The sequence below is a fragment of the Rhinolophus sinicus genome, chromosome 15 (genome assembly GCF_057876585.1).
Source record: "Rhinolophus sinicus isolate RSI-liver-muscle chromosome 15, RSI-T2T, whole genome shotgun sequence".
Taxonomy (NCBI): Eukaryota; Metazoa; Chordata; class Mammalia; order Chiroptera; family Rhinolophidae; genus Rhinolophus; species Rhinolophus sinicus.
Window position 1 is genome coordinate 4031895 of NC_142515.1, and position 27940 is coordinate 4059834.

Below are 27940 nucleotides of genomic sequence, written 5' to 3' on the forward strand. Positions count from 1 at the left end.
TGCTCTCAGGCCTTGTACGCCAACTCTTCTCCCTGGTGAAACATGCTGTTGAACTTGAGCATGTAGAACAGGAGGAGGGGAACTTCTCACCAAGGGAGGGGCTGTCAGCTCGCCTGCCAGTCAGCGCCCCTCCCAGCAGCCTGTGAGGAACCCGAGTGCCACGGATCCCAGTCAGAAAACTACTGGAATGGATCCCTCTCACTGGCCACTGCTGAGGGAGGCCCAGAGAGGAGCACACCGGGAGGCTGGAGCCTCCTGAGGTGGCAAAAGGGGACAGGTGACACGCAGCATCCCCAGGGAGACCATGGCGGAATCTGGCATGAGGGATGGAGGGGACTCCCGGGCTTTCGCCTGGTGACCCGTGGGTAGGGTGCTGCCAGGTAAGGCAGGGGCCGGCCAGGTAAGGCAGGTGCCGGCCCGGTTAAGGTAGGTGCCGGCCAGGTAAGGCAGGTGCCGGCCAGGTAAGGCAGGTGCCGGCCAGGTTAAGGCAGGTGCCGGCCCGGTAAGGCAGGTGCCGGCCAGGTAAGGCAGGTGCCGGCCAGGTAAGGCAGGTGCCGGCCAGGTAAGGCAGGTGCCGGCCAGGTAAGGCAGGTGCCGGCCAGGTTAAGGTAGGTGCCGGCCAGGTAAGGCAGGTGCCGGCCAGGTAAGGCAGGTGCCGGCCAGGTTAAGGCAGGTGCCGGCCCGGTAAGGCAGGGGCCGGCCAGGTAAGGCAGGTGCCGGCCAGGTAAGGCAGGTGCCGGCCCGGTTAAGGTAGGTGCCGGCCCGGTAAGGCAGGTGCCGGCCAGGTAAGGCAGGTGCCGGCCAGGTAAGGCAGGTGCCGGCCAGGTAAGGCAGGTGCCGGCCAGGTTAGGGTAGGTGCCGGCCAGGTAAGGCAGGTGCCGGCCAGGTAAGGCAGGTGCCGGCCAGGTAAGGCAGGTGCCGGCCAGGTAAGGCAGGTGCCGGCCAGGTTAGGGTAGGTGCCGGCCAGGTAAGGCAGGTGCCGGCCAGGTAAGGCAGGTGCCGGCCAGGTTAAGGCAGGTGCCGGCCCGGTAAGGCAGGTGCCGGCCAGGTAAGGCAGGTGCTGCCAGGTAAGGCAGGTGCCGGCCAGGTAAGGCAGGTGCTGCCAGGTAAGGCAGGTGCCGGCCAGGTAAGGTAGAGAAGGAAGATGGCGTACTCCACTGTGTGCACGTTGGGCTGACCGGCAGGAAGGGCACCCTGAAGTTTGCTGGGAGGCAGTCTAAGAGATGGGTCTGGAACTTATGAGAGAAGCTTGAGCTGAGCACCTGGATCAGGTGGCAGGTACAGTGACGAGGGCGGACAGAGGGAAGAACTCTCCAGGTTCCCCTCCCTGCTCCTCACCAGACTTGAAGGAACAGGGGGATGAAGAACAGGATGGGAGATACGGAAATCTTCTTCACAAGCCTGAAGACAAACAAATACCTCCTGGGTGCCGAGGGGCCAGCGAAGGCAGAGGGGCTGGTGATGGACGCACTTGGGGCCTCTTCTCGGCGGATTGTGGGGTCGCACTCCTCATCCCTAAGTAGCAGGAGAAGCTGGGCTCCTGCGCTTTCCTCTGGGGAGTGGGGGCTCCTCACAGCACCAGGACTGGCAGGATGAAGGGCGAGCTGGAGCCGAGGGCCCGAGGGGCTGCCGTGGTTTGAGAAGTCAGAGCGTGTCTGAGTCCTCGCCTTCTATAGCTTAGGCTGGCTCAGAAAAATGCACAAAATGGTTTATGTCCTTTCGATGGGGTTTTTATTCTCAAATCCATCTTTTTAAAAACAGGATGATACTATATTGCTTTTCAAAGTATTCTGAGATGTTTGCAAGTTTTCCAAGTAGGTAAGACGGGAAAGGCTCTCTCAGACTGCTCCTTATTGTCGCATTTCTCTGAGGACAGAGCATCTGCCTGTCCTTTGCCTGCTCACGGGAGCCTGGCTACACGGTCTGCTGCTCGGGTCCCAGGATGGAGGAGAGCTCAGGAGGGCAGTTTTAGGAGACAAGCACCCACAGGTGGGAAATGCACTCTCTGTTCTGTTCCTGGATCACTTCACCGTAAGCCTGTCCCACCACTAGCTGGGAGGGGGCCCTGGCTGCCCCCATAGAGAAGGTGGACCATGGTAGGGATGGTGGCTCCTCAGAGTGTGGTAGACATTGTGACTCACCAGCCAAGGACAGCTGCCTGGGAACAGGACAAACCTGTCCTTATGTGGGGAGACCCCCTGCCCCCCACACAACACCCCGCCTTCCTGCCCTTCATTCCTGAGCCTGGCAGAAGCACACACAGAAATACTGAACAGCAGTGGAGGAAGGGACATGAAGGATGGCTGGTGAGCAGGACAGGTTTCTGTCATTTCAAAATATACATTAAATGATCGACAGAAGAGGAAGCTTTTCACTTAGTCAGAAGACGTCGAGATTTCACAAGTGTTGATTTCTTAGAAAGAATTCAAAGTGGCGTCAAGCCTGGGGAGAGATGCATGGTGACGCGTCCCGAAACCCTTCTTGCCACTCGACTCCGATTGTGATGATTACAGGCGCCGAAGCCATCAGCGCTGCTCAGGGCTCTGACTCGCAGGAAAGGTGCTCCCAGGTGGCCCAGCAGGAGAGCACCTGGGCTCCCAAGCCGGTTCCCCTGCCGCCGCCGCCGCTGTGATGGCTGGCCCAGGCTCCTGCTGCTACGTGTTCAGACCAGAGCCCAGCAGTCGTGTGACTCCTGGCTTTGTCAGGCTCATTCCGGGCTGGGCCCAGGGCTCACCACGGCCGGCAGGGGTGGAGCAGATGGGAGAGCATGGGGTGCAGTCAGAGCCAAGAGAGCCCCGCTCAGGGAGAAGCCCAATCTCTTCTGTCTCCAACCCCATGGGCAAGAGAGGAAAAAGCGGCCGCGTAAATCATAGTTGTGATTAAAAGCACAGACTGGAGGCAGACTGACAGGCTTCAAACTCTGGGTCCGCCCCTTGCTGTCTTGCGACCTTGCGCCAGTTAACCTTCCTAAGTCCCCACTTCCCCAGCTGCAAAATGGGGATGACCACAGTGCCCCCCCCAACCCCCACACAGCGTCGCATGGATTCAGCAAATTTTTATTTGCAAAACACTTGGAAAGGTCCCTGGCATATGGTAAGCACTAAATTGGTGTTTGCTAAATACGATGCATGTATGAAAAAAAATGAGTTCAACAGAGAACTTCAGAGAACAGTGGACAGGTGGAGCTGGGACAAAAAAGGAACCAAAATGGCACATGACGTTGCACACCTGGGTCTTTAGGAAGCAGAGAAAAGTGCCATGTTTACGGGAAGCACAGTGACTTCCCACAGCATGCGTCCCTTCTGCAGGCCCAGGGGAACCTGCACACAGCCCTCCACGCCAGCTGGCATGCGAGTCTCGTACACCAGCCGGGTCTCCCTGCCTCCTTGCGCCACACTGCCATTCATCTCTGAACAATGGGGAATGGGGGTCTCGAGCCATCTGCGATGCCAGATGTCTCCAGATTCCACGGGCAGTCAAGGTCAGACCTCACCCAGGCTCCCAGAGACCACGGGTAAGGATGGAAGTGCTGTTCTGAACCGCACGCCATCATGACGCTCTGATGAGTGGTCGGGCCTTGCCCCCACAGCTGCTACGACACGGCTCAGGAAGACGTCTCAAGCCTGCCTTAGGCTTAAACTGTAAGGCAGTTTGCATCATTAAAAGTCACAAGAGGCTCTTCTGTCACGCTCCTGATCCCAGCCCTGGCTCAGAAACCTTCCACGAACTCCCAGCTAAAGCCCAGCTCTGCCCTTCATCCCAGAGCAGAGCCTTCGGCCCAGACCGGCACTCCAGGCTTTGGAGGTTGGTCGGGCACCTCTCTACCTCCTCCCTCCGACTCCTTTGTGTCCAATGAATGGCTGTGTCTGCTCTGGCCTGTGGCCTGCCATGCACACTCCTGCCTCCCGCCCTTTCCCCAGGCAGTGTCCTCCCATCTCCTCCCCTGGCCATCTCCATCGCACCCTTCCTGGCGTCGATCAGTGATGACCTCCTCTGCTAGGTGAGTCTTCACTGACAATTTCAGACCTCAGTAAGCCATCACTCGTCCCGTCAGTGACTTGGACCTGGGGCTGGGCACAGGCTCCACCTTTGCTTTGGGACATTGTGAGTGTTGTTGGACTGTGTTCTTTAGCCCTTTGTGTGTGTTGTATGACTGCAGGAGTGGTCTCTCTGACGGGGCTCTGAGACGTCCCTGTCACTCTGTCACACACACAAAGGGTCGATCGTGTTCGCAGCATGGGGGCTGGGTATTTGGTGACCAAGCAAATTCACGAATGGTCACTCACCCTGACCTCTCCAGTTATTGAAAAGGCGGTTACTGGTTTCCTGGCAGATGGGCTGACAAAGGGGGCTGAGGTCCCTGACACGCCCGCTTCCTCAGCAGGCATGATGTAGACATCGTGGTTACCTTGCCCAGTGAGCCTGTCACTGTTGAACGATGTGACACACAGAACCCCCACTTCTGCAATGGGACCCACTTACCATGGTCCGGACGCCATACTGCTTTTCCACTTTTTCCTTTAGCTGTTTGAAACAGGCTTCCATTCTCTCATGAAATGGTCTCAGTGCTTCTGTGACTTTCTCTCCATGGATCCTGATCCCTTCGGCCAAAAACGGGATCTGAAAAACAAAGAGGTTGACCCTCCTTATCTCTTGGTCAATGGTCTAGGGACAGAACGCACACCAGGCGGGAAGTGGCATCGTGCAGCATGTATCTGCTTTTGCGTCCAAATCCAAATGGCTGGTTGAATTCATCAGCAGGCACATTGCCCCCGAAGACCAAACTGTTTAAGTTAAAATCATTTGTGTTTCAAATTGGGCACGTCTCGTGCGGGCGCTGGGCACACGACAGCCTCTTGATTACTTCCCGGACTTGCATTTGTGTATTAATCCAGAAGAGACTTATCTGTGTTTTCACTTGAGTTCGGGAATAGCTGCATTTTGAATTTGTTTAGATGTGACTTGATCTATTAGCAGGGGGTCATGTCACAGTGAAAAGATGTTTTTCAGCTGACAATATTGTCTTTGTAGGCAACTGAGACCCTATTCCAAAAAGGAAAGATCTAATTATATGTGATTTGTGGTCTTGAAGGAGAGTCTTATTTGGAAAGGAAGACCAAATTTATTCTTCCTTAAAACTAAAAATAATCACTTCTCTGCCAACACTGCTGTCACAAAATATCCATGCCAACACTTCATTTCTGAGAGTGGAGATGTAGCTGACCTTTAAAAGCGTCACCGGCAGACATTTCATGCCCAGCCCCAGAGACCCTCCAGCGTCCCTGCTGCTGGGTGGGGTAGGAAAGGCTCCTTTCTTTCCCTGGCTTCTGCTTCTAACCCCCCCCACCCCTCCCGCTCAGACAGGGAGTTAGACACTCCTCAATATAATCAAGCCAAGAGGCTTCCTCTTAATAATTTATAATGAAATCAAAATACTGATTAAAAACAGATTTTCCTAATATGACAGAACACCAATCTCAACGAGCAGATTTATTAGTTAGAAGGATAATAAGTACACAATTGAGTTTCACGTGAACAAATTCGAGAAATCTTATCAAGATGAACCAACGCCTGCGTGGCATTTGGTTGCCATTTATAGCACGCAGCTGCTGTCTCTTGCGGGGCTCCAGGAAAGGACAGACTAAGCGGCGCCCCCTGTGGCTCCAGCGCCACCCGGCCTGCTCTCCACCTGCACTGGCAGAGTTTGTTTTCCTGACAGTTGGTTCTATAACCCCGGTACACGCCAGGTATCCCCTTCCTGCCCGTTATCGCCAAAAGGGCAGCATACAGGTGAGATTTCAAAATGGCTGGGACGGTTTAGTATTCCTCGTGGATTCCTCCTGCAGATGGCAGTTTGCTCAGGTTCAACACCAGGAAATGCTCCCGGTAATCCCTTTGTTTCCCGAGTTGCGTTCCGCCTCGGGGGTTAGCAAAGGCAGGCCGGGGACCACTTGTGGTGGGATGCTACGTGTGTTGTGTCTGTCTGGGTACTGACAGGGGTGAACGCACAGCTACCCTAGACACCGAAAGCATTTTGATAGAGAATGGATCTTCCTCAAAGTGCAAAATACAGTCTAATCATTTCTGTGTCTTTTGTTGGTTTGATAAAACTCTAAACTGGGCAGACTGGACATCCAAAAGGTGCTTAATGGAGTAAAGGCGATTTGATTTGGCAGCTGAAATGTATGGGGTGTGAGATTTCCCCCCTTGATAGGTCCCTGACGTTGGTCACACAGAGCCTTCTTCTGTGCTCGCTTGGGGCTGAGCTGCAGCTATGAAAACACAAGTAACCCCCGTGTAACGCGGTTGTTAGGTTCCTAAAAAATGCCATGTTATGCGAATCCATGTTATACGGAACAAAGAACTAGTACAAAAAGGGGGTTAGTTTCCAAAAATTAAAAATAAAAATACTATTATATTTTTACAATTAAGAGAAATACCTTTATCAAAGCAATTTTCACCTAAAGTACAACATATTAATATTTATTAAATAATGTTTTCATTGTCATCACTACTAAGCTCTTAGTACGCTCCGTGTTGTTTGGGGGAGTTCCCTAAATTTGAATGAGATATTTTTTTGCTCTTAAAAGCTCTTATTACACTCCGTGTTGTTCAGAGATTTCTCTAATTCTCGAACCGCGTTAGAGCGAAACCATGTCATAGAGGCGCGGTGTTATACAGGGGTTACCTGTACGCTCCAACAGATGAGACGCCTAGTGACAAACAAGGCGGATCGAGGCCTGAGACGGCCTCTGGAGACCTGTTAGTTCACTGGGTTCCGACCTGGCTGAGCACCAAACTCTCTCAGGCAGATTGCTGGACCCCACCCCCAGGGCCCTGATTTGCTCCAGAATGGGGCCTGGGAATCTGCATTTCTAAAGAGTTACCCAGAGCCCAGAGAGGAGCGAGTCATGCCTCCAGGGGTTCAAACTGAGCATGCAGCCTGCTCTCAAAAGACGTCCTTCTACATGGCAGTGCTGTATTTGAAGACTGCACATGTGTCCCCTACACACAGATTCTGGGCCTGTCAGCCGTACAGAACATTGGCGAACATGGCTCAGTGTTCCAGGAGCACCACCCGGCGACAGCGGTCGTGCCTGTCATCAGCTGGGGATGATGAGTGAGCTTGGTCTTTCATCTTTGTGCGTTTCAAAGAGAAATCTGGAAGCATCCCAGCAGGTTAATCTGAGTCTGTGGATTCCTCTTTGGACTCTCCGCAGGGAAGCTCAACAAGACAGCTGCATTTGGGGAACGGCCGAGCTGTGCCTTTGAGGAAAAGGCTGGCAATCCATGTGACCTGGGGACAGCTGTAAACCAGAAGAGGCCCCATGCAGCCTGCACCTGACTCCAGCTCCCACCTGGGAAGAGCGGGTAGGCACCATCCCATTTCTGCGATGGCGAAAGCCGAATGAGGAGCTGCCTGCAACTTAACAACCAGCCTTCATGTGATTTTAGGCACCAAGACGTGCTTACTGTACATCAGTGAGGGAGATTCTGCCGACAGGTCCTGGGGGTTCCCAATAGGAAAACCTCACTCAGCCTGGATGGAGCTTCAGAAAAATAGCAAACCAAACAAACTAACAAGGAAAAACAGAAAAAAGCATCCTGAGAATCCCCAAATTTCTTACTTTTGATGAGTGTGTGACTCAATTACTGATACTAAAATATGGGTTTTCAAAACATTTGCAAATGAAAGTAAAAATCACAGGTAATGTTTTGAATATGTATTTTTCATCATTTTTGATTTAATGAAGTTGTTAGAAAACAGATTCCTTCTTTTAACTTTCCTGTGAGCCGCTTTAAAATTCATCCTTTAATACAGTTATTAGGGGTGATGACATAGTGCTGACATAAAGTTCTCTCTGGGGAACAAATTATTTTCCTCTGTAGGACTTGAAACTCTTAAAATCCAATTTGCTGTAAAAGCTTACAGGAAAAAAAAAATCAATAGAACTTTTGCAGACCAAACTAGTTTTTGTGTAGCAATGGTTTTATAGCCTTCAGAGGAGTTTTGAATTTTGTACCCTTTGGTTTCTACAACAACTAAAATGGAATCCTTCAGACTCCTAAACTCTCTCCCTCTTTTTCAGTAACAGGAGACAACCTACATCAGCCTTCCATTCCATGCAAAGACCCATTCCTGGCCATCGAGGTCCCTTGGAGTCAACCCTCAATGTTTCTCGTCACAGAATAATTCCAAGGCAAATAGATGTCAAATGCATATGGATTTGTGGCAAAGTCACACCCATTAGGATGGCGACTGTAAAAAACAACAAAACCAAACCAGAAATCAACAAGTGTTGGCGAGGATGTGGAGAAATTGGAACCATTGTGCACTATGGCTGGTGGTTTCCCTCAACTGCTGAGGGAAACACTTTGGTGGTTCCTCAAACAATTAAACATCGAATGACCACAAGACCCAGCAATCCTACTTCTGGGTCTATACCCAAAAAGTGAAAGCAGGGACTCAAACAGGTATCTGTACACTCATGTTCATGGCAGCATTATTTGCAACAGCCAAAAGGTGGAAACAGCCTAAGTGTCCACTGATGGATGAATGGATAAATGAAATGTGGTACATACACACAATGTAGTATCATTCAGCCTTAAAAAGGAAGGGAATTCTGACATGTTTCAACATGGATGGACCTTGAGGACAGTGTGTGCAGTGAGGTCAGCCAGTCACAAAGTACAGAGACTGGGTGATTCCACTGACATGAGGAACCTACATTAGCGACATTCATAGAGACAGAAAGCAGAATGGTGGCTTCCGGATACAGGAGGAGGAATGGATAGTCAGTGTTTAATGGGCACAGAGGTTCAGTTTGCAAGCTGGAAAGTTCTGGAGACGGATGGGGCTGATGGTCACACAAGTGTGAATGTGCTTAATGCCACTGAGCTGCACACTTAAAAATGTTAAAGTGGTAAATTTTGTGTTATATAAATTTTACCACAATAAAATATAAAATAAGTACTTATAATATGACTTGAAGTCAAAGCTTAGCCCCACTCCACCCCAGGAGGTCACAACCGTCCACATGCTGATGATGGAGAAGCCACTAAGCTGAGGCTCTGGGTGGCAGGATAAAGGTGTCCGCAACATGTGTCCTCAGGAACAGCCTCACCATGTCAGGGACCCAACTATGTTTTCTGGGGATGACCACATGTGCACACATGCAAACACATACGTGCACACACAACACACATGTACACATGCATGTGAGTGTACACACAACACATGTATACCTGTGCATAGACACATGTACACAATACACACATACACAACACACATGTGCACATACATTCACACGTGCATACATGCACACATGTATACATGCAAACACATAAACACACAAGCGCACATGGATACACACACACACACCCCAGAGCAAGGCGGCCTTGCCTTGTTCCTTTGGGATTAGCAGGTGAGGGCCACATCTGTGGAACACAATGCTACTGAAATGCCCGCTGCCCTTGGTTGGGCAATCACAGACCACACTCCAAGGATCCACCGGGAGGAAAGGTGCATAGGGTGCAGGAAGCAAGGTAGCCTGGGGTACAATGCCCGCTGGGTGCAGGGAAACCCAGGCCTCCGCTCCCTCCGCTCTCTTCACTGGGTCAGACAGCATGCTCCTCGCCTCCCACATTCAAAAATGAAGCCTCAAGCAGTAAGTTGGCTGAAGCACAGAGCAAGTAGGCAGAGCTCCCAGAGACCGGGTCTGACGGCCCCTCCACCTCCAGGCTCACAAACGCTCCAAGAAGCACAGATGCAAGAACAAGTAACTTCCCAGGGAACACAAGACTCCCTTCGGGGTCACCCACCCTTTCAAGACCATCGCCCTCTGAGAAAAAACTCAGAAGGCCTCAGAAGCACAAATAGGAAAGCAAGATAATACGCCTGTCTTACAGCTGGGAAAACACAAACGAGGACCCCGCCTGAACCCAGCACGGGCGGGGAGGTGGGGAGGACGTAAGGGGTGGGCGCTCTGCGGGCTCCACGTACACTCCCACAGATTCGTGCGCCTGCACCTTTCCTGGGATGGGCTGGAGCTGAGCTCCTAAGACGTCAAGGCGCTGACCTGCCCTCTGATGTTCTCTGTCAATACCAGACAAAGATTTTCCAGCAGCCGGTGAACTGACCAAAGGAGGGAAACAGATCAGGCTCATTTGCACCAGAGAATTTCCTGGGTGTTCAAATTCATGGCTGCAGCCCAGGAATTGAGTGAATCAGGGCAGTGGGGGGTGAGGTGTGGAGGTTTATGTGGGGACAAGCGTGGCTATGTGCACTCTGGCTGATGCCCGCAGGACCCGGTGCTCAAGCTGCCCAGGTGGCCCAGGCATGCACTCACCTTTCTCCCCCTCCCCCGCCAGCCCTGTGAGGCTGCTGGTGGACATTTACCTGCCACGCGATCAGGTCCTTGAGCTTCTCAATCTGCTCGTGGGCCTCTGGGTGCTCCTGCACGTACCGCTCTGTAAAGAAGGCCTGGTGGAGACAGGGAGAGCCACTCAGAACACCGCTCACCAACACGCACACCTACTGTGCACTGTGCCCTGGGGTAGGGCCGGGTGTAAAACAGACCCACACCCCTGCTGTCGCCATGGAGCTCACTCTCCCGGGTTGGGTGCTCCCAGCACCCAGGGCAAAGCGTCCACTAAGGTCAAACGAATACATGGAGTGAACAGGCAGCCAGGACGGGCATTCAGTGGGCACCCCAGGCCGAGGAGCCCAGCGAAGACACAGTGGACCTGGATGGCTCAGGCTGCTGGGTGGCAGCTCCCAGAGGCTCACACGCCTATCACCCCCACCTGGTGCCCTGCCCATGTCGACCCCACACCAAAGGGCAGCTGCCACAGAGCAGCACCTCCCTGTCCAGGGTGGTCAACCACAGTTCGTGCCCATTCTCGGCCAGTGCCCCTTCTGCCTGTTTTTACTTGGTCTAGACTAGGGACTAGCAAACTTGTTCACGAAGGGCTTCGGCTCTTAGCAAGGGCCATTGTTGCATCAGAAAACCAGGCAGACTCTAGGTAATGAATGGCTCTGGCCATGATCCAAACTTGAGTTATAAAAACAGGCGGCGGACTGTTGTGCAGACCGCTGGTCTAGACCACAGTCGTGTCCTTCAGCTTCTGCCCTTTCCTATGGGGATGATTCCTGGGGAGACCAGCTGGCCCTCTCCACCGGACCAGTCCTGCTCAAACTCTGTCTTTGGCCTTTAATGATCCCAGGTCTCTTGAAAGTCACCCGAGGGTCACTCTCCAGAGCCAACCAGAGTGTCTGGGGTGGGCAACCTGCAGCTGCAGAGGGTGCCCTGGGCTCGTGGCCTGGCCTTGGCTCAGTCACTGCTGAGATGGCTTGATGAGACCAGGATTGCTTGGAGACGGTGTTTGGAGACAGTGTGTCCCAGGATGGGGCTGTAAGGAGAGAGCTGGCATGTCACCTGCCTTTTCATAATTTGCAAAGCCGCCCATGACGGCAGGGTCCACGATGCCATTGAGCAGCATGGAGAGGGGGTTGACGGGGAGGCTGGGGTCGTCCAGGTGTTGTTGCACCATGCTGTCCAGCTTGTCGTTCGTCAGCTGCATGGTCTCGATGGCGTTCTCCAGGGGGCTGATCTCCACCTGCGAGGAAGGGGACATGGCATGTCAGGCTGGCTGCTGCGCCCACTGACTGCGTCTTATTTACCATCATCTTGTTTTAAGGAGAATGAAGAGTTGGGAATTTTAAGCATCGTGTCACTGTCCCGGAGGCAGGCCTGGGCACTTTGCAAGCCCTGTGTACCTGTGTGGCCAGGAGAGGAGACAGGGGCCCTCCTATGAAGGAAGAGCTTGCGCCTCCCAGGACAGGGGCGGGCATGTCACCACTTCCTATCGGACCTCATGGCTTCATCTCCAACCCTGCCATTGGTCTGTGGGAATGACCACATCTCCTCCTGGCTTCCCTTCCACGGCCTCTCACACGTCTGCCCCATTTGCCTCTAGAAAGAATAGTTCCGTTTTTATCAAACCAACATTAGCCACTGTGTCCACAGACATTCCAAGGTGGGCTGTTCCAGGGGACAGACACGAGCGGAGGGGGCTCGAGGGGTGTTGATGAGGCTTTCAGCCGCGCCATTCTGGGATTATGCCCGCAGCCCTCTTCGTTTGCTACAAATGGCAAACGCAGCCTGTGGCGGAACCACATCCTTCCAGAAAGTCAGGATCAGCCTGCTCCACCGCCCAGCTGTTGAGCTCCTTCCTGGGGCACCCTGGCCAGCTCACAGAATCCCTGAGTACAAAGGGCTTATGGGAAGAGGCTTGTTAGCAGGATGAGAGCCTGTTTATGAGAAGGCCCTCTTCTGTCGTCTCACACACCAACGTCACCAGATCCAATGGCACCAGTGACGCTTGCATTTCTGCCACCTGCCACTTGTCTCCTGAGCTCCCCACAGGTGAGGACCTGCCTGCCCGGGTGCTATGGGGACAGAGCGAGTGGGAGCTTCTGGAGCAGGAAGTGGAAGTGCCCAAGGGGGCACAGAGCCCTAGGGCTTCAGAGCAGGAGGTGTGTCCTCTCGGATGGGCGGGGGATGTGGTGAGCAGGGCACTCTGGGACCGGCCCAGAGCTCACGTTGGCATGGACGAAGGACTGGAAGGGAAACAGGACTGGGAAGAGAGGTTCCGGTCCGTTCTAGAACCAAATCAGCTGCCGTCTAGGGGGCTTATTGTGAACTACCAGGTAGGCACCAGCCTCTGGATAAGACCCTGACGGGTGAAAACAAAAGGCATGGACACGCACGACAAAGCAGGACAAAGTGTACATATGTCAATCAGGTCTTGTTATACTGGCAACTGCCACACCCTGAAACTGCTGCATATCCAATGAAAACCTGCTACCTGGCTCTGGTTCCCAGACATGAAACTGCCCGAGGGCTCACCACGCGGGCAAAGCACAGTTTAGCTAATGAGATACGAGTCATTATTTCGTTAACAAGCGCCAGTGAGGGGTGTCTTCTCAAGCTATTTTTACTTGAAATGAGCAAGTACTATTAATCAAGTTGTTTGTCATGTAAATGGCAATAAAACCATCAGGAAGAAAGATCTTAAAAAGTGTATGTAAATTGGAACTCATCTTAAACTTTTCATTTACTTAACAGAAACCACTGTCAAAACAGCACAGCGAAGCCTGGCTTTAAATATTTTGCGAGAAGAAATGAAATCTTAGTTCTGGTTTTCTTAGAAGCTAGAGTGGCTGTGATTACGCAGCATTTCCACAACAATTTTTGAGGAGAGCTGCTGCTCTGAGAACACGTGGGGTGATCACGGGCTAAGACCTGTCTGGTCTGGGGTCTGCAGTGTGCGTGTGGCCACAGGACTGCGTGACGCTCGTGGGTGAAAGGCCGTGTCAGATGCATAAAGGAGAATCGCAGACGATCCCTTTCCGAGTGTCCTTACCATGAAGACAGACTTGACCTCAAACCACCTTAGAATTCCAGGTAACTTATATGCAGTGGTGTAGACGGCTCTCTCGATCCACATATTCTGCAAAGGGAACACACACAGCACGTGTTAGGCGGGCTGACCATCGCTTCGGCCCTGAGGGGGATTGCTACAACTCTCCACGAGGCAAGGCCTCCACCAGCACGGGATTCCTCCTGGGACAGGTGCCACATGGCCGGAAGCTTCTGTGTTCTAAGCAGGTCACCCCTCCCAGGCCATGCATGCTCTGCTTACCAGTCAGTCACAGGACACATCAATGTCCCCTGCTTTCTTGGCCAACAGTACGTAACTCCCTGCCACTTGGCAAAGAAAATATAATAGGAGAGTCGGGGAGAATTATATCTGCCAAAACAGGGAGGTTTCCTCTGAGCAAATAGATTTTTGGAAAGGTTCCAATGAGTTTTGCATCATCCTTACTTAGCGTTCAAGGGAGCGCCTTGTGCAAATGCACTGAGGAAAAGTTAAGAATAGTGATAAAATGAGTGTTTGAAGCTTAGAATTTTTTTTTTCTTTGTATAATACAGTGATACCCGGTCTTTGAATGTAATGCATTCCGGAAGACCGTTCGAGTTCTGAAACGTTTGAAAACAGCCAACAGCTAGACCTCAGGATCTTGCACTCAGCAGAAGCCACGTGACATGTTCGACTTCCGAGGCATGTTCGAAAGCCGAAGCATTTACTTCTGAGTTTATGGCGTTTGTAAACTAAAATGTTCGTCAACGGAGACATTCGAAAATCGAGGTACCACTGTAATGTGTTGACATTAGAAAAAAAGACATGGAAATAGAAGGGAGAAAAATCACCCACTACTCAAAGTTGGTCACTTAACTTAGTATCTGTTATTTAAAACTTCTCACTAAGCATTTAAAAGTTGTATTTTCAATAAAAGTACCACCTTATAACCTGTAATTTTTTTGTAAAATGGTACATTATATATTGCAGGAAATTGTTTCAAGCCAATAAATATAATTCAACATCTCTTTAAAGCCAGCACAGGACTCCATTGCAATAAATCTTTTTATAGTAAATCTTTTCTCCCACCTTCTGCGTTATCAGCGTCCCTGTCAGTGGTACTCACTGAGCAGACTGAGTCTGTCAGCAGTGATCCTGACAGAAAAGGAAGGCATAATGGGATGTTAACAATGCCAGAAAGCACTAATCCCAAACCTTTTAAACTCCAGAGCCGGAGGGGGAAGGACGTGGCTGAGTCCCCAGGACACAGGCCACACCTCCTGTCCCCCAGCCACTGCTCCTTATGTCTCAGTCCAGCTCCCTCTGGCACTTGCCTTAGGAAACAGCAGTCTGAGCAGGCCCAGACCACATCTGCAGGGAGCGCCTTCCCCCACGCCAACACACCCTGGGGGCCTCTGGGTTCCACAGGGCTTAGGACCGGCCCGGCTAGCCCTGAGCTCTCGGCCTGGCAAGATGGCTTTCCCAGCACCGGCCCCTGAGGCCAGGCTCCCTGCTGCAAGAACCCCCATGCTTACCTGGAAGCCTGAGGCTTTGTCGGGAGTGTGAAGGACTAAATCCTGTGGCTGTGGGGACCTGGCGGGGCCATTAGGGGATTTCAGGGCCATTTAGAAAAATCACAGCCTCTGAGGCTTATGCAGCTGCAAGGGTCATGGGTCTGGGTTATTCTCAGCTCTGCCCTGACTGGCTGTGCACCCCTTGGCGGTGTACTTGACCTCCTTGTGTCTCTTTGCAGTGCACGAATGCACAGAGCTGCCAGGGGGAGAGGTGTGCGGGAAATTCAAGAACTACAGATCTGCAGTTGAGAAACCATGTAAATAATGGCGGGAATGCTGTCATGACCATGACCATGACAGACAGGTAGGGCTGAGAAAGCCCCGCCCCCAGCGTTGCAGTGCAGGTCAGGCCGTGCCTCTCTCACTACTACAGACAACACCACACTGACTGGTCACAAAATAGATCTAGGATGCCCCAGGAACGAAGAAATAGGGTCTCAGTTTTTAAATAACCCATGCCGGAACTGGGGACGACTTCAGAATTCACCGACCCTGAGCTCCTAGCTGACACATAGACAACTGGGCTCAGGCAGGAAGGGCGTCAGGAGCTGTGCCCCGAGACTCCCAAGCATTTTGCCCTGAGATTGGAAGATTGTAGGAAAGTTAGGGCTTCCAGGGAAGGTGCATGGAGGTGGCTCCGCGGAAGCGCCCCCAGCTTCACTGTGGGTCAGCTGCCAGGTGACAGTTCACCTTTGACCTCCAGCCTGCAGGTCAGGGGGAACCATTCCCAGCAGTGCTGGTGTCCTCAGGGGTCCCTGAGGTTAATGCCTCCTTAAAACATGGCCTATGGAGGGATTTCCAAGGGAGGTTTTCAGGGCAAGAGGAGGGAGAAATATCAACATTAAAAAAAAACCCCTGTGCTTTATTTCATGCCTTTGCAAAATGGAATCCATTAAACCAGTTATATGTATATTTTCTAAAAGGCTACAAGGATCTGTGTCAATATTTGCATGACTCTACGTGGTTTTCAACAGGTGACTGACGTTTGGCAATGTGTGATAACATTTTGACTCTGTTTTTGATTTTGATGCTGATTTGATGGGTTGGGGAGGTGCTACTGGCATCTCGGGGGTCGAGGTCAGGGACGCTCCTCCACATCCCATGGCCGGTACAAAGGACAGTGCCCAGCGCACAGAAGGACCCCGGCCCAAGACGCGGCAGCGCCCGGTGCAGACCCGTGAAGTGCTTGGCACCTCTGTGCGCCTGTCTGAGTGGTGGGCCAGCACGTACCCCACGGGCCCCGAGGAAAATGATTCAGGTCCACCCTCTGAGAAGCCAGAGTGCTAGGGGCAAGGGAGCGCGTTCACAGCACGTCACCTTAGTGCAATATCATAGGTACCTCCGCAAGGCCATTTGTGGTATATTCATCGTTTCACCAAATTTGAAGGGGTAACACATTAGGATTTCTGTACATAAAGTACAAAGCCACTGAACTCTGCACTGGGGTCGCCTCTGAGGCCATATTTTTCCAAAGGCAGTTTTGTTGGTGGTGGAATGTGCTTTTGGGGATGGTTGTTTTTTTACCGCAAATTCATTGTCTGGGTTTTTCTCTCCCTTGCGGATTGGCCGAGAATATTCAAATCGCTGGACCTCGTTTACCCTGTAAAAACTGTAAAGAGACAGAGAAATCGTTAGACATTTAACCCAAAAAGCAGTCAGTTTGCTTTTAGATGTGAGGTCTGGCCTCCCAATAGGTCATTGCATTCCTTAAAATATCCCCAACCTTGACCCGAATCGATAGCAGTAGCTTCTCCCCATCGGCATGGGAAGACAGATGCTGGCCGGTGGAAAAATTACCTTGAGTTTCTGCCCCCTCTCTGTCCCTGAACACCCTCAAGGGAGAAGTGATGCTGAGTAAGAGTGAAGTGGGCAAAAACAGAGATACAATGAAGGGAAGGAGAGAGGAAAAAGGCCTCCATTCTCCATTTGGGTATTTATTATTTTAAAAACCTAATAATTTAATAATTCAACAATTAATTTATTAAAATAATTTAATAATTTGCTATTTTGTTAGATAAAAAATTTACGTCTTTATTATTTTTAAAGAGGTCTTATCTACTTCAGTTTCGAATCTACAAAAGGCAGACTTGCACGGACCAAGAGTGTGCCTTCCTTGCTTGGGGCGGGGGGCATGTGTGACAAACTCCAGAGACAGGCTGGGGGCCCTTATTCATCCTCCTGCACTGAAATGCAGCTAGGCTCCCCACATGGAGGGGAAATACCTGAGAGTCTGCTATTGTTCACTACTTAATTCATGCCTCCCTCTGAGAAAAAGATGTTGCAAAACTTAAAATGGATGCCTTGTGGAAGCCATCATCCGTCAATAAACAGAGTCCTGGTTTATTTCCCATTATTGCTGATAAAAGGTTAAAAAAATGATAGTGAATTTTCGGGAAGGCCACAACCCACCAAACTCCATGATACAAAATAAGCAGATCTTAAGCATTGTTAGACCATTGAAGAGATTCATTTTCTTTTTTTTTACTAGAACAAGGATCAAATAAAAAAAGAAAATTCTTAACATCAAAGGGACATCTAAAGCAGGGTGTTTCTACAGCATTGCCAAGTCAGATGCAATTCAATGGAGAGACATAAAATCTCACTCAAATTCAGACAGCTGACCTGTGAGTTTTAAAAGCCATAGTACGGAATTGTTGTGATTAGGGGTGAAAGGGCTCTTCTCACCCCAACCCAGTTCTCCACCAAGAGCACCTGTTCGAATCCCTTTTCCTGCCCTACAGAATGCAAATGCCGGGCCACAGCCCAGGTGTCCAGGCTCAGATCTGCTGGAGATGGAGCGGGGCCTGTGCACCACTGAAAACTACAGGGATCCTTTCACCAGGTGGAGCAGAAGCGACCAGAGTGTCCCCTCCTCCCGAGTTCCCCTGTCTCCTGACCTCGGGAAAGGAATAACCCTTGCATCCTCCCAGCCACTTCCTTTATAACTTCCTCTACAGTTGACCCTTGAATGACATGGGTGTGAAGCACAGGTCCACTTAGATACGGATTTTTTTCAATAAACGCCTGCACTGTTTTTGAGCCCTGGTTGGGAGCCCACGGATGGGCAGGGCTGACTGTGTGCACTGATCTGTGCTATTTTATATGAGGGGCTTGTGCATTCACGGATTTGGGTATCCAATGAGGTCCTGGAACCCATCCCTCCAGATACCGGGGGACAATGACGTTTTGGGGAGTCCAAAGTTATACTCAGTTGTCGAATGCCCGAACCCCTGTGCTGCTCAAGGGTCAACTGTACCTGCTTCACTCCACATCCTTCCCTGTGATGCTGAAAATGACTGGCTTCCCTTTTTATTCTAAGTAAACAGAAAGGGCATCTGAAAAGCTAATCGAGGACTAAGATCCGTCATTTCAAAGGTGAAACTACGAACAAGGGATCTGTACACAGCCTCTCCCCACCCTCATGCTGGACAAGAAAAATGGGCTGATTACCTTACAATCTGCTCTGACACAGGCCTGTGAAACTTCGGGGGCAAATCGAGTTTGGGCTTCACTGTGAAGCACTGAATATCTGAAGGTGAAAGGGGTCAAGGAACATAAAGCAGCGTGAACATCCATCGTGAGCGGGTCCCCCTCTTCCCCAACACCGCCGCTCCAAAGGAATGGGGGTGAGACCTCTTCCTGTTCGCTGTGTTGTGGTCTTAAAAGGATACACTGGCCCGGGGAGCTCTTAATATCCTCTCCTGGTGGGGATGTCGTCTTCATTTTCTCAGCGTTTGGAAACTGGGTTAAGAGCCGGGCCTCGAAGTCTTCCCTGCGTTCGTACTCTTTGCCCCGGTAAATGAAAACCTTCCCCTGGAAACGACAGTCATGAAGTGACACCACAGGGCAGGGCCGGGAAAACCTCCCACAGAAACGCACTGGTGTTTGGTTAGGAAGGAGGAAGTCGCTCACTGGAGGAACAACCTGTCATCTCACTGGTCGTATCGGCCAAGAACACAGGAACACAAGCCACGTACGTAATACTTTGGAGGACGCCGTGACCACACTACGCAGAGTTACTGATCTCTGGTGATGTATACAGTCTTCATGGGAACAAACCATTTACAAAACTATGAAAAACCAAGTGCATGAAATGGCAGAGAGGGTGAAGGCACCCGGATGGGCACCCGGCAAATGGATGGGTAATGGTGTGTGCGTGTGTGTGCATTTGTGTGTGTGTGTGTGTGTGTGTGTGTGTGTGTGTGTTATTATTTTTTTCTGGTAGGACCTAATGCGTTTCATCCTGCCAAAAGGAATTTAAGAGAGCATGAGATTACAGTGGGGCCTCAGAACCTGAGCGTGACATTTCAAGCGGACTCCTACAGAATTGTGGCTTCAGCAGAACCAGACGAAGGGGTCCAGACCAAAGCAAAGCCCTTGGTTTCCCCTGGTGGTGAGACTGGAGGTGGATGGTAGAACTTCCCTCATTGGCAGGTTCAGAGACATATGTGTATGGACAACTATCCATCAACCAATGCCAAGGCAGAACACACAGTTCTCCTTCTAAAGGTTCGTTCTGTCCATCTCCCATTTGTCACCTCCATCAGTTCTAGTTGGAGAGTCCCTCTGGGGGTAGTGATAGATGGCTGGGCTAGGTGACCTTGGGGGTGCGTGTTAACTAGGTAGGCATTCTTCCCCACGTAGGCTGTCTTGTTGAGGCCACTTCTGTCTGGGTGTGACTCAGTCACTCTGTAAATGTATCTGTTAGGAAAGTTCTGATTCCAAGACATAACAAGTCTCTGTACCTTCAGATTCAACCAGTGTGTTCTGAGTGTCAACTGAGTCACTGAAAGGTGGCCATGGGTAGACAGTGGGGTGCGCCGCTGGTCCCTGAAGCCTATTGCCTTCCCCATCCACCCCGCCCCCATCTTAGGGCTGTCTGAACCTAAAGGAAACCTACATCAAGGAAAAAACTGTGAGCAGAAGCTCGGAACCCGGGAAACGGGGAGCTGGGGGCTGATGCTTTTCCTCATGGGACTTGGTTGTGTGGGTGGATCTGTTGTTTTAACCAAGGGACACGGGGTAAGAGGCTCCAGGTGGGCTGGTCACAACCAGGTGCAGCCCTGTTATCTGTCATGACGACGACAGATGCCAGAGAGGACGGGGAGAGAGGCAGACAGATAGAACAGCATTCCCCTGCGTACTTTTATATTTACCTCCTAGAGACTCAGCTCACAGTCAAATTAAAATTTATCTAATTAATGAATTTTCAAAAGATAAAGAATGATCCTCTGGTATACTCAATTTATCTCCCTGCCTAGTCTCAACTCATTCTGAGTTCCTGTAAATCACTGAAGAATGAACAATTTAAGAATTGAATATTTTACTCACTTTGTGCTTAGGTATGTCTTAAAGTACCCATTATGGAAGAAAAATGTTCTCTTTCTCTAAAAAAATAATGTCAAACAGAAAGCAAAGTAATGTGTAGTCTTAATCGGAAATATAAATACCCAGCATGGACATCTTTGAAGGCTATACAAAGCCAAACATTTCAGAAATTCAGGAAGATTTAATGTATAACAGGCACTAGGAAATGAAATGAACTTATGATGCTTTACACGACAAGAAAGACTTAATAATAACAAATGTATATAAGGCTTTAACAGAAAAACACTAATGAGTTATAGGTGAAAACACTGATAACATTTTCTAGAAACGTCAATTACTTTGCATTCTGAAGTGGTCCCTTCAAACATGAAAACAAGGGGGAAATGTACATATAGTCAAAGATAGTCATTCCTTGTAAGGACCATAACTATTAATATGATTGCAAAAAAAGATCAACTCTTAAAGAAAAACACAGCAAAAGGGACAGCGAGTCAGTTCTCAGGGGCTGTTCTCCCAGAAATGCATTAAGGAGCCAGACGTTCCACCCACTCTTTTTATAACTGCTAATGTCATTGTCAGATTGAGCCCTGACAGGTGATCTGTGAAGCGTAATAAATATAGTGCTGCAGCCCCACGAAATTACTCAGGTGTGGCGGGAAAGTCAGTTCAATAGTAATCACGCCCGTGAAACCCTATTCGTACTTTGCATTTTGTCTTTTTGACAGGGGTGACCCAGTGTGTCCTCCCAGCATAGCCCTGGCACTATCAGTTGGCCCAGGCACAGTGCCCACCCCGCTGGCACGTCAGGAAGCCAGGACAGAGCCGTAGTTAGTGGCCTTGGATCCAGCACTGAACTCAGACAGCCACACCTGTAACACCCAGCACAGCACGGGTCGGCCATGATTCAGGCTCGGTCTTCTCTTAGAGTCACACACACACAGAGCCACACGTTCAATTCCACGCACATTAATCAAAGCTGTGAGCAACGTTAGGTGACGTCAGCTCCAAGCTCGTTATACCCTTTGGCTTGTTTTCCTATTTAAAATAAAGTTAATTTCCAAATGCTCCCTAATGTAGGACTTACAACAGTATTCTTTTTGGAAAGGAAGACTTTCCCCAGAATGGGAGTTTCTGACCAGCCACTATCTTAGACGTGTACTGCCATGGCTATACAACGAAGGCCGTGGAGTCAAGGAGAGGCTGAGCTGTGCCGACAGGGCCAGATGCCCCAATCACCCAGCCAGGACCCTGCGTGAGTGGGTCAACCAGCAGGTCTCCCTCGGGAGCAGGCCAGCCCTACGAGGTCACTGGTTGACATTCACAAACAATGACAAGTCCTCACCGACTACGTCCCTCACACTGGTGCCAAAATTGGGATGTTGTATACTATCAGGGAAGCCTGTGGAATCAGAAACTCCAGGCCAAAGGAACATAGCCCTGGGCCTAGGAATGTCTCACTGGGTATAACTGCTCCAGGCACAGAGCTTCTGCTCCCCAAAACCACAGGAACCATGCATCGTCTCCCCATATAAGAGAAAAGCACATGTCACTAAAAAAATGCCATAAGAAATGACAAGAAACCATGACTTATTGGTCAATGACATCCAAGAATGAGTTTTTGGAAACTGGGAACAATTGTCCGAGCAGGCCAGGTGGCAGTGGCTCACCAGTTTCTCCTCTGGCCTCGTGAGTATTGGGGAATGGGCATTTGGCTGCCCACTGTGGTATTTCTTTCATCCTATGTCAAACAGCACATGTCTGTCTCAGGGATGGACTATGTGTCAGAGCTTCCTGCACTGGAAATCCATTTCCAGCTTCACAGGTGATTAAAAGTACACACGTTCATAGCAGTGTTATTCACAGTAGCCAAACAACCCAGACGTCCATGAAAGGACGAACGGATAAACAAAACGTGGTACATCCCATCGATGGAGTATTACTCAGCCACAAAAAGGAATGAAGTTCTGAGACCCTTCCACATGATGGGCCTGCAGGACCTGTACTAAGAGCAATGAGCCAGAAGGGCAAATCCTGTGTGATCCCACTTATATGAGGTCCCTTGAGTAGGCAAAGCCATAGAGACACAAAGTGGAATGGTGGGTGCCGGGGGCTGAGAGGAGGGGAGAAGGGAGAGAAATTATGTAATGGGGACAGAGTTCCGGTTTGGGAAGATGAGAAAGATCTGAGGAGGAAGGGTGGGGGTGGTTGGACAACACTGAATATACTTGCTGCTGCTGCACTGTGCACGTACAAATGGTTAAGTTGGTAAATTTTATGCTGTGTATATTTTTATCACAGGTTTAAAAATACACATAAATGGCCGAAGGGGAGTTCTGTTTAGAAAAAATCAATAGAAAGTCTATATACAATCAAAGGAAGCATTACCAGCCCCTCTTTGGCACCCTAAGCTCCACACTGAGCTATCAGAACACAGAGTCAGACTTTGAGCCACGGGGCAAAGTCCACACTTTTCCTGAATGGGCAGAGGCTCACGGGCCAGGGAACAATCTCGGCTCAGATTAAACAGAATCAAAATTTACCCGGAGGAATGTGGGAAATCCTTGTCCATAGTAGCCAACAGCAAAATAGTCAGGCTTGGGTCTTATCACTTTGACGATGTTTTCGTAAAACTGAGCTTGTTTTTTCTGAAAGGAAGTAAGAAAACACGTTTCAGGTTTGAATAGAGTATTTGAGCGTCCGTTCTTCTGGAGTCTTCCAGTGGGCTCTCCGCACTTTGGCAACTCCAGGAGGGTCTTAGGAGGAGAGGCATGAATGTGTGCCTCTGAGTTTAGCCTCGCCACCCAGCTCTGACAGTAGTTTTCACTCATCCTCTAGTATTCAGAAGGGGAGTGTGACCAAAAAAGCCAAATGTAGCAACCAGCTGTGATTTATAGGGTTTTCAATAACCGCACAGATGCCACAGAAATGGTTTTGCTTCTGATTAAATGGCTGGTCTTCAGTATTTTAAAAAATGGTATTGACCAGATACGGGGAGACATTAAAGAAGAATTTAAAAGGGCAGAATTCTGCTCTGAATGAATGATAAACATTACACCACCATGAAGTCGGTCTGCTGAATACAGAAACGACGTGGTAGCCGAGAAGGCAGTAACCAGAAACTGACGGAGCTTCCGTGGCAGGTGACAGGTCCAGGCCACTCTCCATCTATCCAGTTTTATACCAGTGGCGCCTCTGGGAGGCCCTCGAGCCATGATGACCACAGCATGCACGAGGTCAGCGGGTTGCACATGGAAATCGTCCACGGAAGTCTTAGCGTGTGGTTACAAAAGCTCAGTGGGAAATAGAGTGGACCCTCGTGGGCCAGAACCTACCAGCAAATAAATCATGACTCTCCTCCCAGACAATGCAGGACGATGGCCAAGGCCACAGAGAGCCTGAGGAGAATCCCCACGTGAAGAGGGGAAGGGAAATTCCAGAAGAACAAGTTTAGATCGCCCGTGTTCTGTACAGAGAGAGGAAGGAAGACCTACCAGCAACTCACTGAGTTGTTCATAATCAAACATCTCGTTTTCATACTGTTCGGCAAGCTCCTTGCCCAGGGCGATGGCCTCCTCCCACATCTGCAAGGAAGAAAAGGGAGCGAGAAAGCCACCCTGAATTACGCGGTCAAAGGGTGAAGCAGTAACACGACCGTTCATGATAAAATACTTTGGAAATGAGCTTACTTAATTTGCAAACACTACGAGAGCAGTGACTGAAAAGACAAATATTTACGAGAGGCTCGTGTCCTTTGGCTCATGATACGTGGTCACCTCCTGCCTCAGCCACCAGGCTGCGTCCGCCCACGGTGCTCGCTGGCTCCCATCCTCTCTCTCCTGCTGCCAGTTATGGCTCCTGCAGCCCACGTGGAGCAGCTATGGAGCCAGGGAAAGGGACGCAGGGCGACGAGAGGCTGCGAGGAGGCTGATGCTGCTCTTTCCCAAATCTTCCCATTTAATACAGTCTCTGTTTCAGCAGTCGGAAAGGCCAGGATACATTTCAACTCTGAATTAAGGCTTACAAGAAGTTCACTCTATGTGTGCAAGTACCGGGAGGATGAAAAGCCTGCCGTCATCTTATTTATTTTTTTAAGGAGGGTGCAACTCACAGTGGCCCAGGCGGGGATAGAACCAGCAATCTTGGTGTTAGTAGCACCGCGCTCTAACCAACTGAGCTAACCAGCCACACGCCATCATTTTAAAAGAGGAACTTTCTGCGGTGATATTTTGCAAGCGGTTTTCCCCATCCTCTAACAGATGTATCAAAATGCTGATAAACTTGTTACGTACGGGATAATTGATACGTGTAGTAGCCTTGGATTTCCCTTATTTTCCTTGGGCAAAATAAAATAAAGTGGTTCACTTGAAAAGAACATGGAAAATATGGAGGAAGAGTCTCTTCCAGGAAGCCTTCCAGGGTGCTGCCCACTCTGCTCCTTTGCACCCACAAGGGCCCAGGATGCCCCTACTTCAAATCTTTTGGTAATGTATCGAAATTGGAATGTTCATTTGTCATTTGTCCTCAGAGACTCTATGTCCCGGAGGGCAGGGACCCAGCAGTACCCAAACCTCTGTACCGGAGCCCAGGACCTGCTAACAATGTTTCTTGAAGGCTGTTGGCTTAGAATCAGGAAAGCGTCACACATCTTGCATACTGCGTTCCCAGACTTGAGCTGCCCACTTCTCCAACGCCACCATTCCAACAAGATGGCGCACTCACTGCTCGGGCGAGTGGCTCCCAGCTTCCTCTGGGTCCAGCAACACCACACCCGCGTCCTTTTGTGTAAGTCCCTCACCTTTGTTCCACCCATTTTGCAGATAAGGAAGTTGGGGACTGGACTCGTAAGTTACTTGCCCAAGGGAACATGGTGGGGTGGACATGGCCCAGCTTAGTCTTTGGCGTTTGATGACTGTTTCAGTTTGAGCCGCTGTGACAAATACCATAGACAGGGCGGCTTAACCCACAGTCATTACTTTCTCACAGTTCTGAAGCCTGGAAGCCCACGATCAAGGGGCAGGCAAATTCCTTTCTTGGTGAGGGCTTTCCTCCTGACTTGTGGACGGTGGTGGGAACACAGGCTGTGAGGTGCACACTTGGCACGCCCTTGGTCTTGAGCCCTCAGCCACCTGCTATTCTGCCTTCTCTTAGTAGGATGACTCCATCAAGGGCCTTACCTGCTACTGAGTCACCCAATAGACTTACATTACAATTTACATAGCTATGACTTAAAGAAACCAGCTGCTATTTTTGATGAGAAAAATGCAATTCTGAAATAATAGTTGCATTTTAATACTTTGAAAGACAAAACAAAAATAAGCCCAGAGTAGAAACAAATTTCAGGGGCAGAGTCACCCCTGGGAAGAGAGAAAGCAGCTGAGATGTCCTTCCTACAGATTGCACACTGGCCCCTTCCCAGAACCACCCCCATCTCGTCTCCATCCTGTTGAAGCTTTCAAAGTCCCCTTGTATTCTTTGAATATCATACTCTACTGATCCAGAACTTTCTGTGGTCCTTTGCTGGAGCCCAAGCTCACAGTTCTAGAAAGGGGGAGCTTCTGTCACTTTTAATGTTTCTTCTAAGCTCCAGCCATCACTTCTTTCTCCAGTTTATTTCCATTTCAAAGAAAACGTTCCCTTTCCTTGTCGCTCTCCTTCACTGGATTTTTCTTTAGTTTTCTGCAAGCTAACACACACCTTCTCAGCGGCCTAGAATGCCATGGCTTCTAACTCATTGCTTAATCTGTTCTTATCCTGAATGATAGATGAGATGCTTTAGATCTACATCAAAAGCAATGGTTTTTAAAAAATATATAAGTCCTGAATAAATATCTTATCCAATTCACCCTGAGGTTACACGATTGTGTTTTCTATAAATGCACAACACCCCTCCGGGACTGTTTTAAAGGATTCTGCGTTAAGGAGATTTTCACCTGCTTTTAATAGGACTGGGCTCTAAGGAGTATGGGGAACTCATATTTCCAATGTGAATACGTTGAAAACTATTCAGTGCCAGAGAGCAAACAGATTCAGTACAACCAAGATTTAGATTATCTCGGTGAAAGAATCGCTTGAACTTGTGCGACTGAATGGCCTGCCTTAGCCGGGTTCTTAGATGTGCCCGAGGCTTATGGGGTTCACCGTGGTCTGAAGGGATAAAGCACCCTTTGCACACACAGCTTTATTTTCTAATGTGAAACCCTTAATCCATGTTATAGCATTCCTGACACTGCTAGTTCACTGGCAACACGGAATGTTCTTTCCATCAGATGGTCTTAGCTGCTTTCTCTTGATGATAATCTTCTCTTTCTCAACTGTGTGGTTTCAGGAAGTTCCATTTCTTCAAATTTCGTGAATTGAAAACTTTTTCTTTCCCTGATGAAACTCCTTTGTTAGTTCTAATACAGAAGTGGCTGCAGAGAACATACCAACTATTGATTTCCTGCAAAGAACTACAAGGTTGATGGTGGACCTGATGGATGGGATGATGACATCAATTTCACAGGATAAGGCAGCGGTGGCAGATGAAGGAAGAGGTGCCGGTCCGGACAGCTGTCCCTTACCATAATTCGGGCTGGTGATGACGCATGGGGATATCCGCAGGCACCTCTGCTTTAACTCACTTACCAGCTGTAAGTGACATACGAGTGAAGGTGCTTTACCGGATGTTTGAATTTCACTTACTCTTCTAAAATTCCTGTGTTTCTCCAGGCAGGTGTTAGGAAATTACCCTCTGAATTTCCAGTGTCCACACAGGTCTCTGACGTGACAAGAATTGAACGGCGTGGAAGACGCTGGGGTGCTGGCTGAGGTCCCTCGGAGCCGGAGGGGACCATGGTGGCCCAGCTCTAGCACGGGCCCAACCACGCAGTGTGTCTGCAGGAGTGCTGGGAGGGACAGCCTCTTCCCCGTCCCTCTAGGATGAGGGCTGGAGTCCCTGGGGAAGGTGTATGTCATGGGAAGGGCAGTGGCACCTTAGCAGCTGTGGCCCAGCTGAGAAGGAGGCCGCTGTTCTCAGAGGGACCTGCAACCTCTCTTTACAGAATGGAGCCCCATTGTGGGCACCTCCACTTTCTCTAGGTCTTTCCCTTTCTCCTTGAACCAACCCATACCCTGCATCCTCCTGCTGCTCCCAACGGGCTTCGACTGACCTGAGTAAAGAAAACATTTTCCAAAGACATTCCTGAGCGCGTCAGGCCTCAGCCGCAGCAGTGGTGCGTCCTCTGTGGTCTGAGACCAAAGCTGCCTGACTCTGCAGTAACGGCTCCATCCTCTCCCTGAGTGTGCAGAAGACACGGCCTGCCACCCGAGAAAAGTGGCTAGACAGTGCTGACCACCCTCTGGCGGGGCAGAGGGACCCTGTGGGACCTGGCACTGGGGCCGGACGTGGGAGGCCTTTATGGAAAGTTTCTCAAAGCGACTAGAAGACGAATTCTGCTCTCGGGAGCAGTCAAGTATTCGAGGAGTCACAGCCCGTCTAACTCCTGGTCGTCCAAGTGGCTGCTCTCTCCCTACAGAAATTCTTGATCACTCAAAACGGAAAACCATTTGTTCACGTTTTAACGCCCTGGAAGAAAACGTGAGGAAGGAACACATTTTCTCGAAATGAGATGCTG

At 50.1% G+C, this 27940-nt stretch overlaps 1 protein-coding gene across 2 annotated transcripts in view; it reads right to left on the bottom strand.

The window, feature by feature from the left end:
* DOCK1 (dedicator of cytokinesis 1) overlaps window positions 1-27940 on the bottom strand; it is a 446228-nt gene that overhangs the window by 17986 nt on the left and 400302 nt on the right. For both annotated transcript variants that reach the window (XM_019728239.3, XM_019728238.3), the window contains exons 39-47: window positions 23819-23908; window positions 22868-22972; window positions 18671-18812; window positions 18450-18528; window positions 16524-16608; window positions 13429-13515; window positions 11443-11619; window positions 10400-10483; window positions 4483-4620 (exon numbers count right to left, since the gene is read on the bottom strand). In XM_019728239.3, coding sequence (XP_019583798.2) covers window positions 4483-4620; window positions 10400-10483; window positions 11443-11619; window positions 13429-13515; window positions 16524-16608; window positions 18450-18528; window positions 18671-18812; window positions 22868-22972; window positions 23819-23908 — 987 coding nt within the window. The remainder of the gene's footprint in view (window positions 1-4482; window positions 4621-10399; window positions 10484-11442; window positions 11620-13428; window positions 13516-16523; window positions 16609-18449; window positions 18529-18670; window positions 18813-22867; window positions 22973-23818; window positions 23909-27940) is intronic.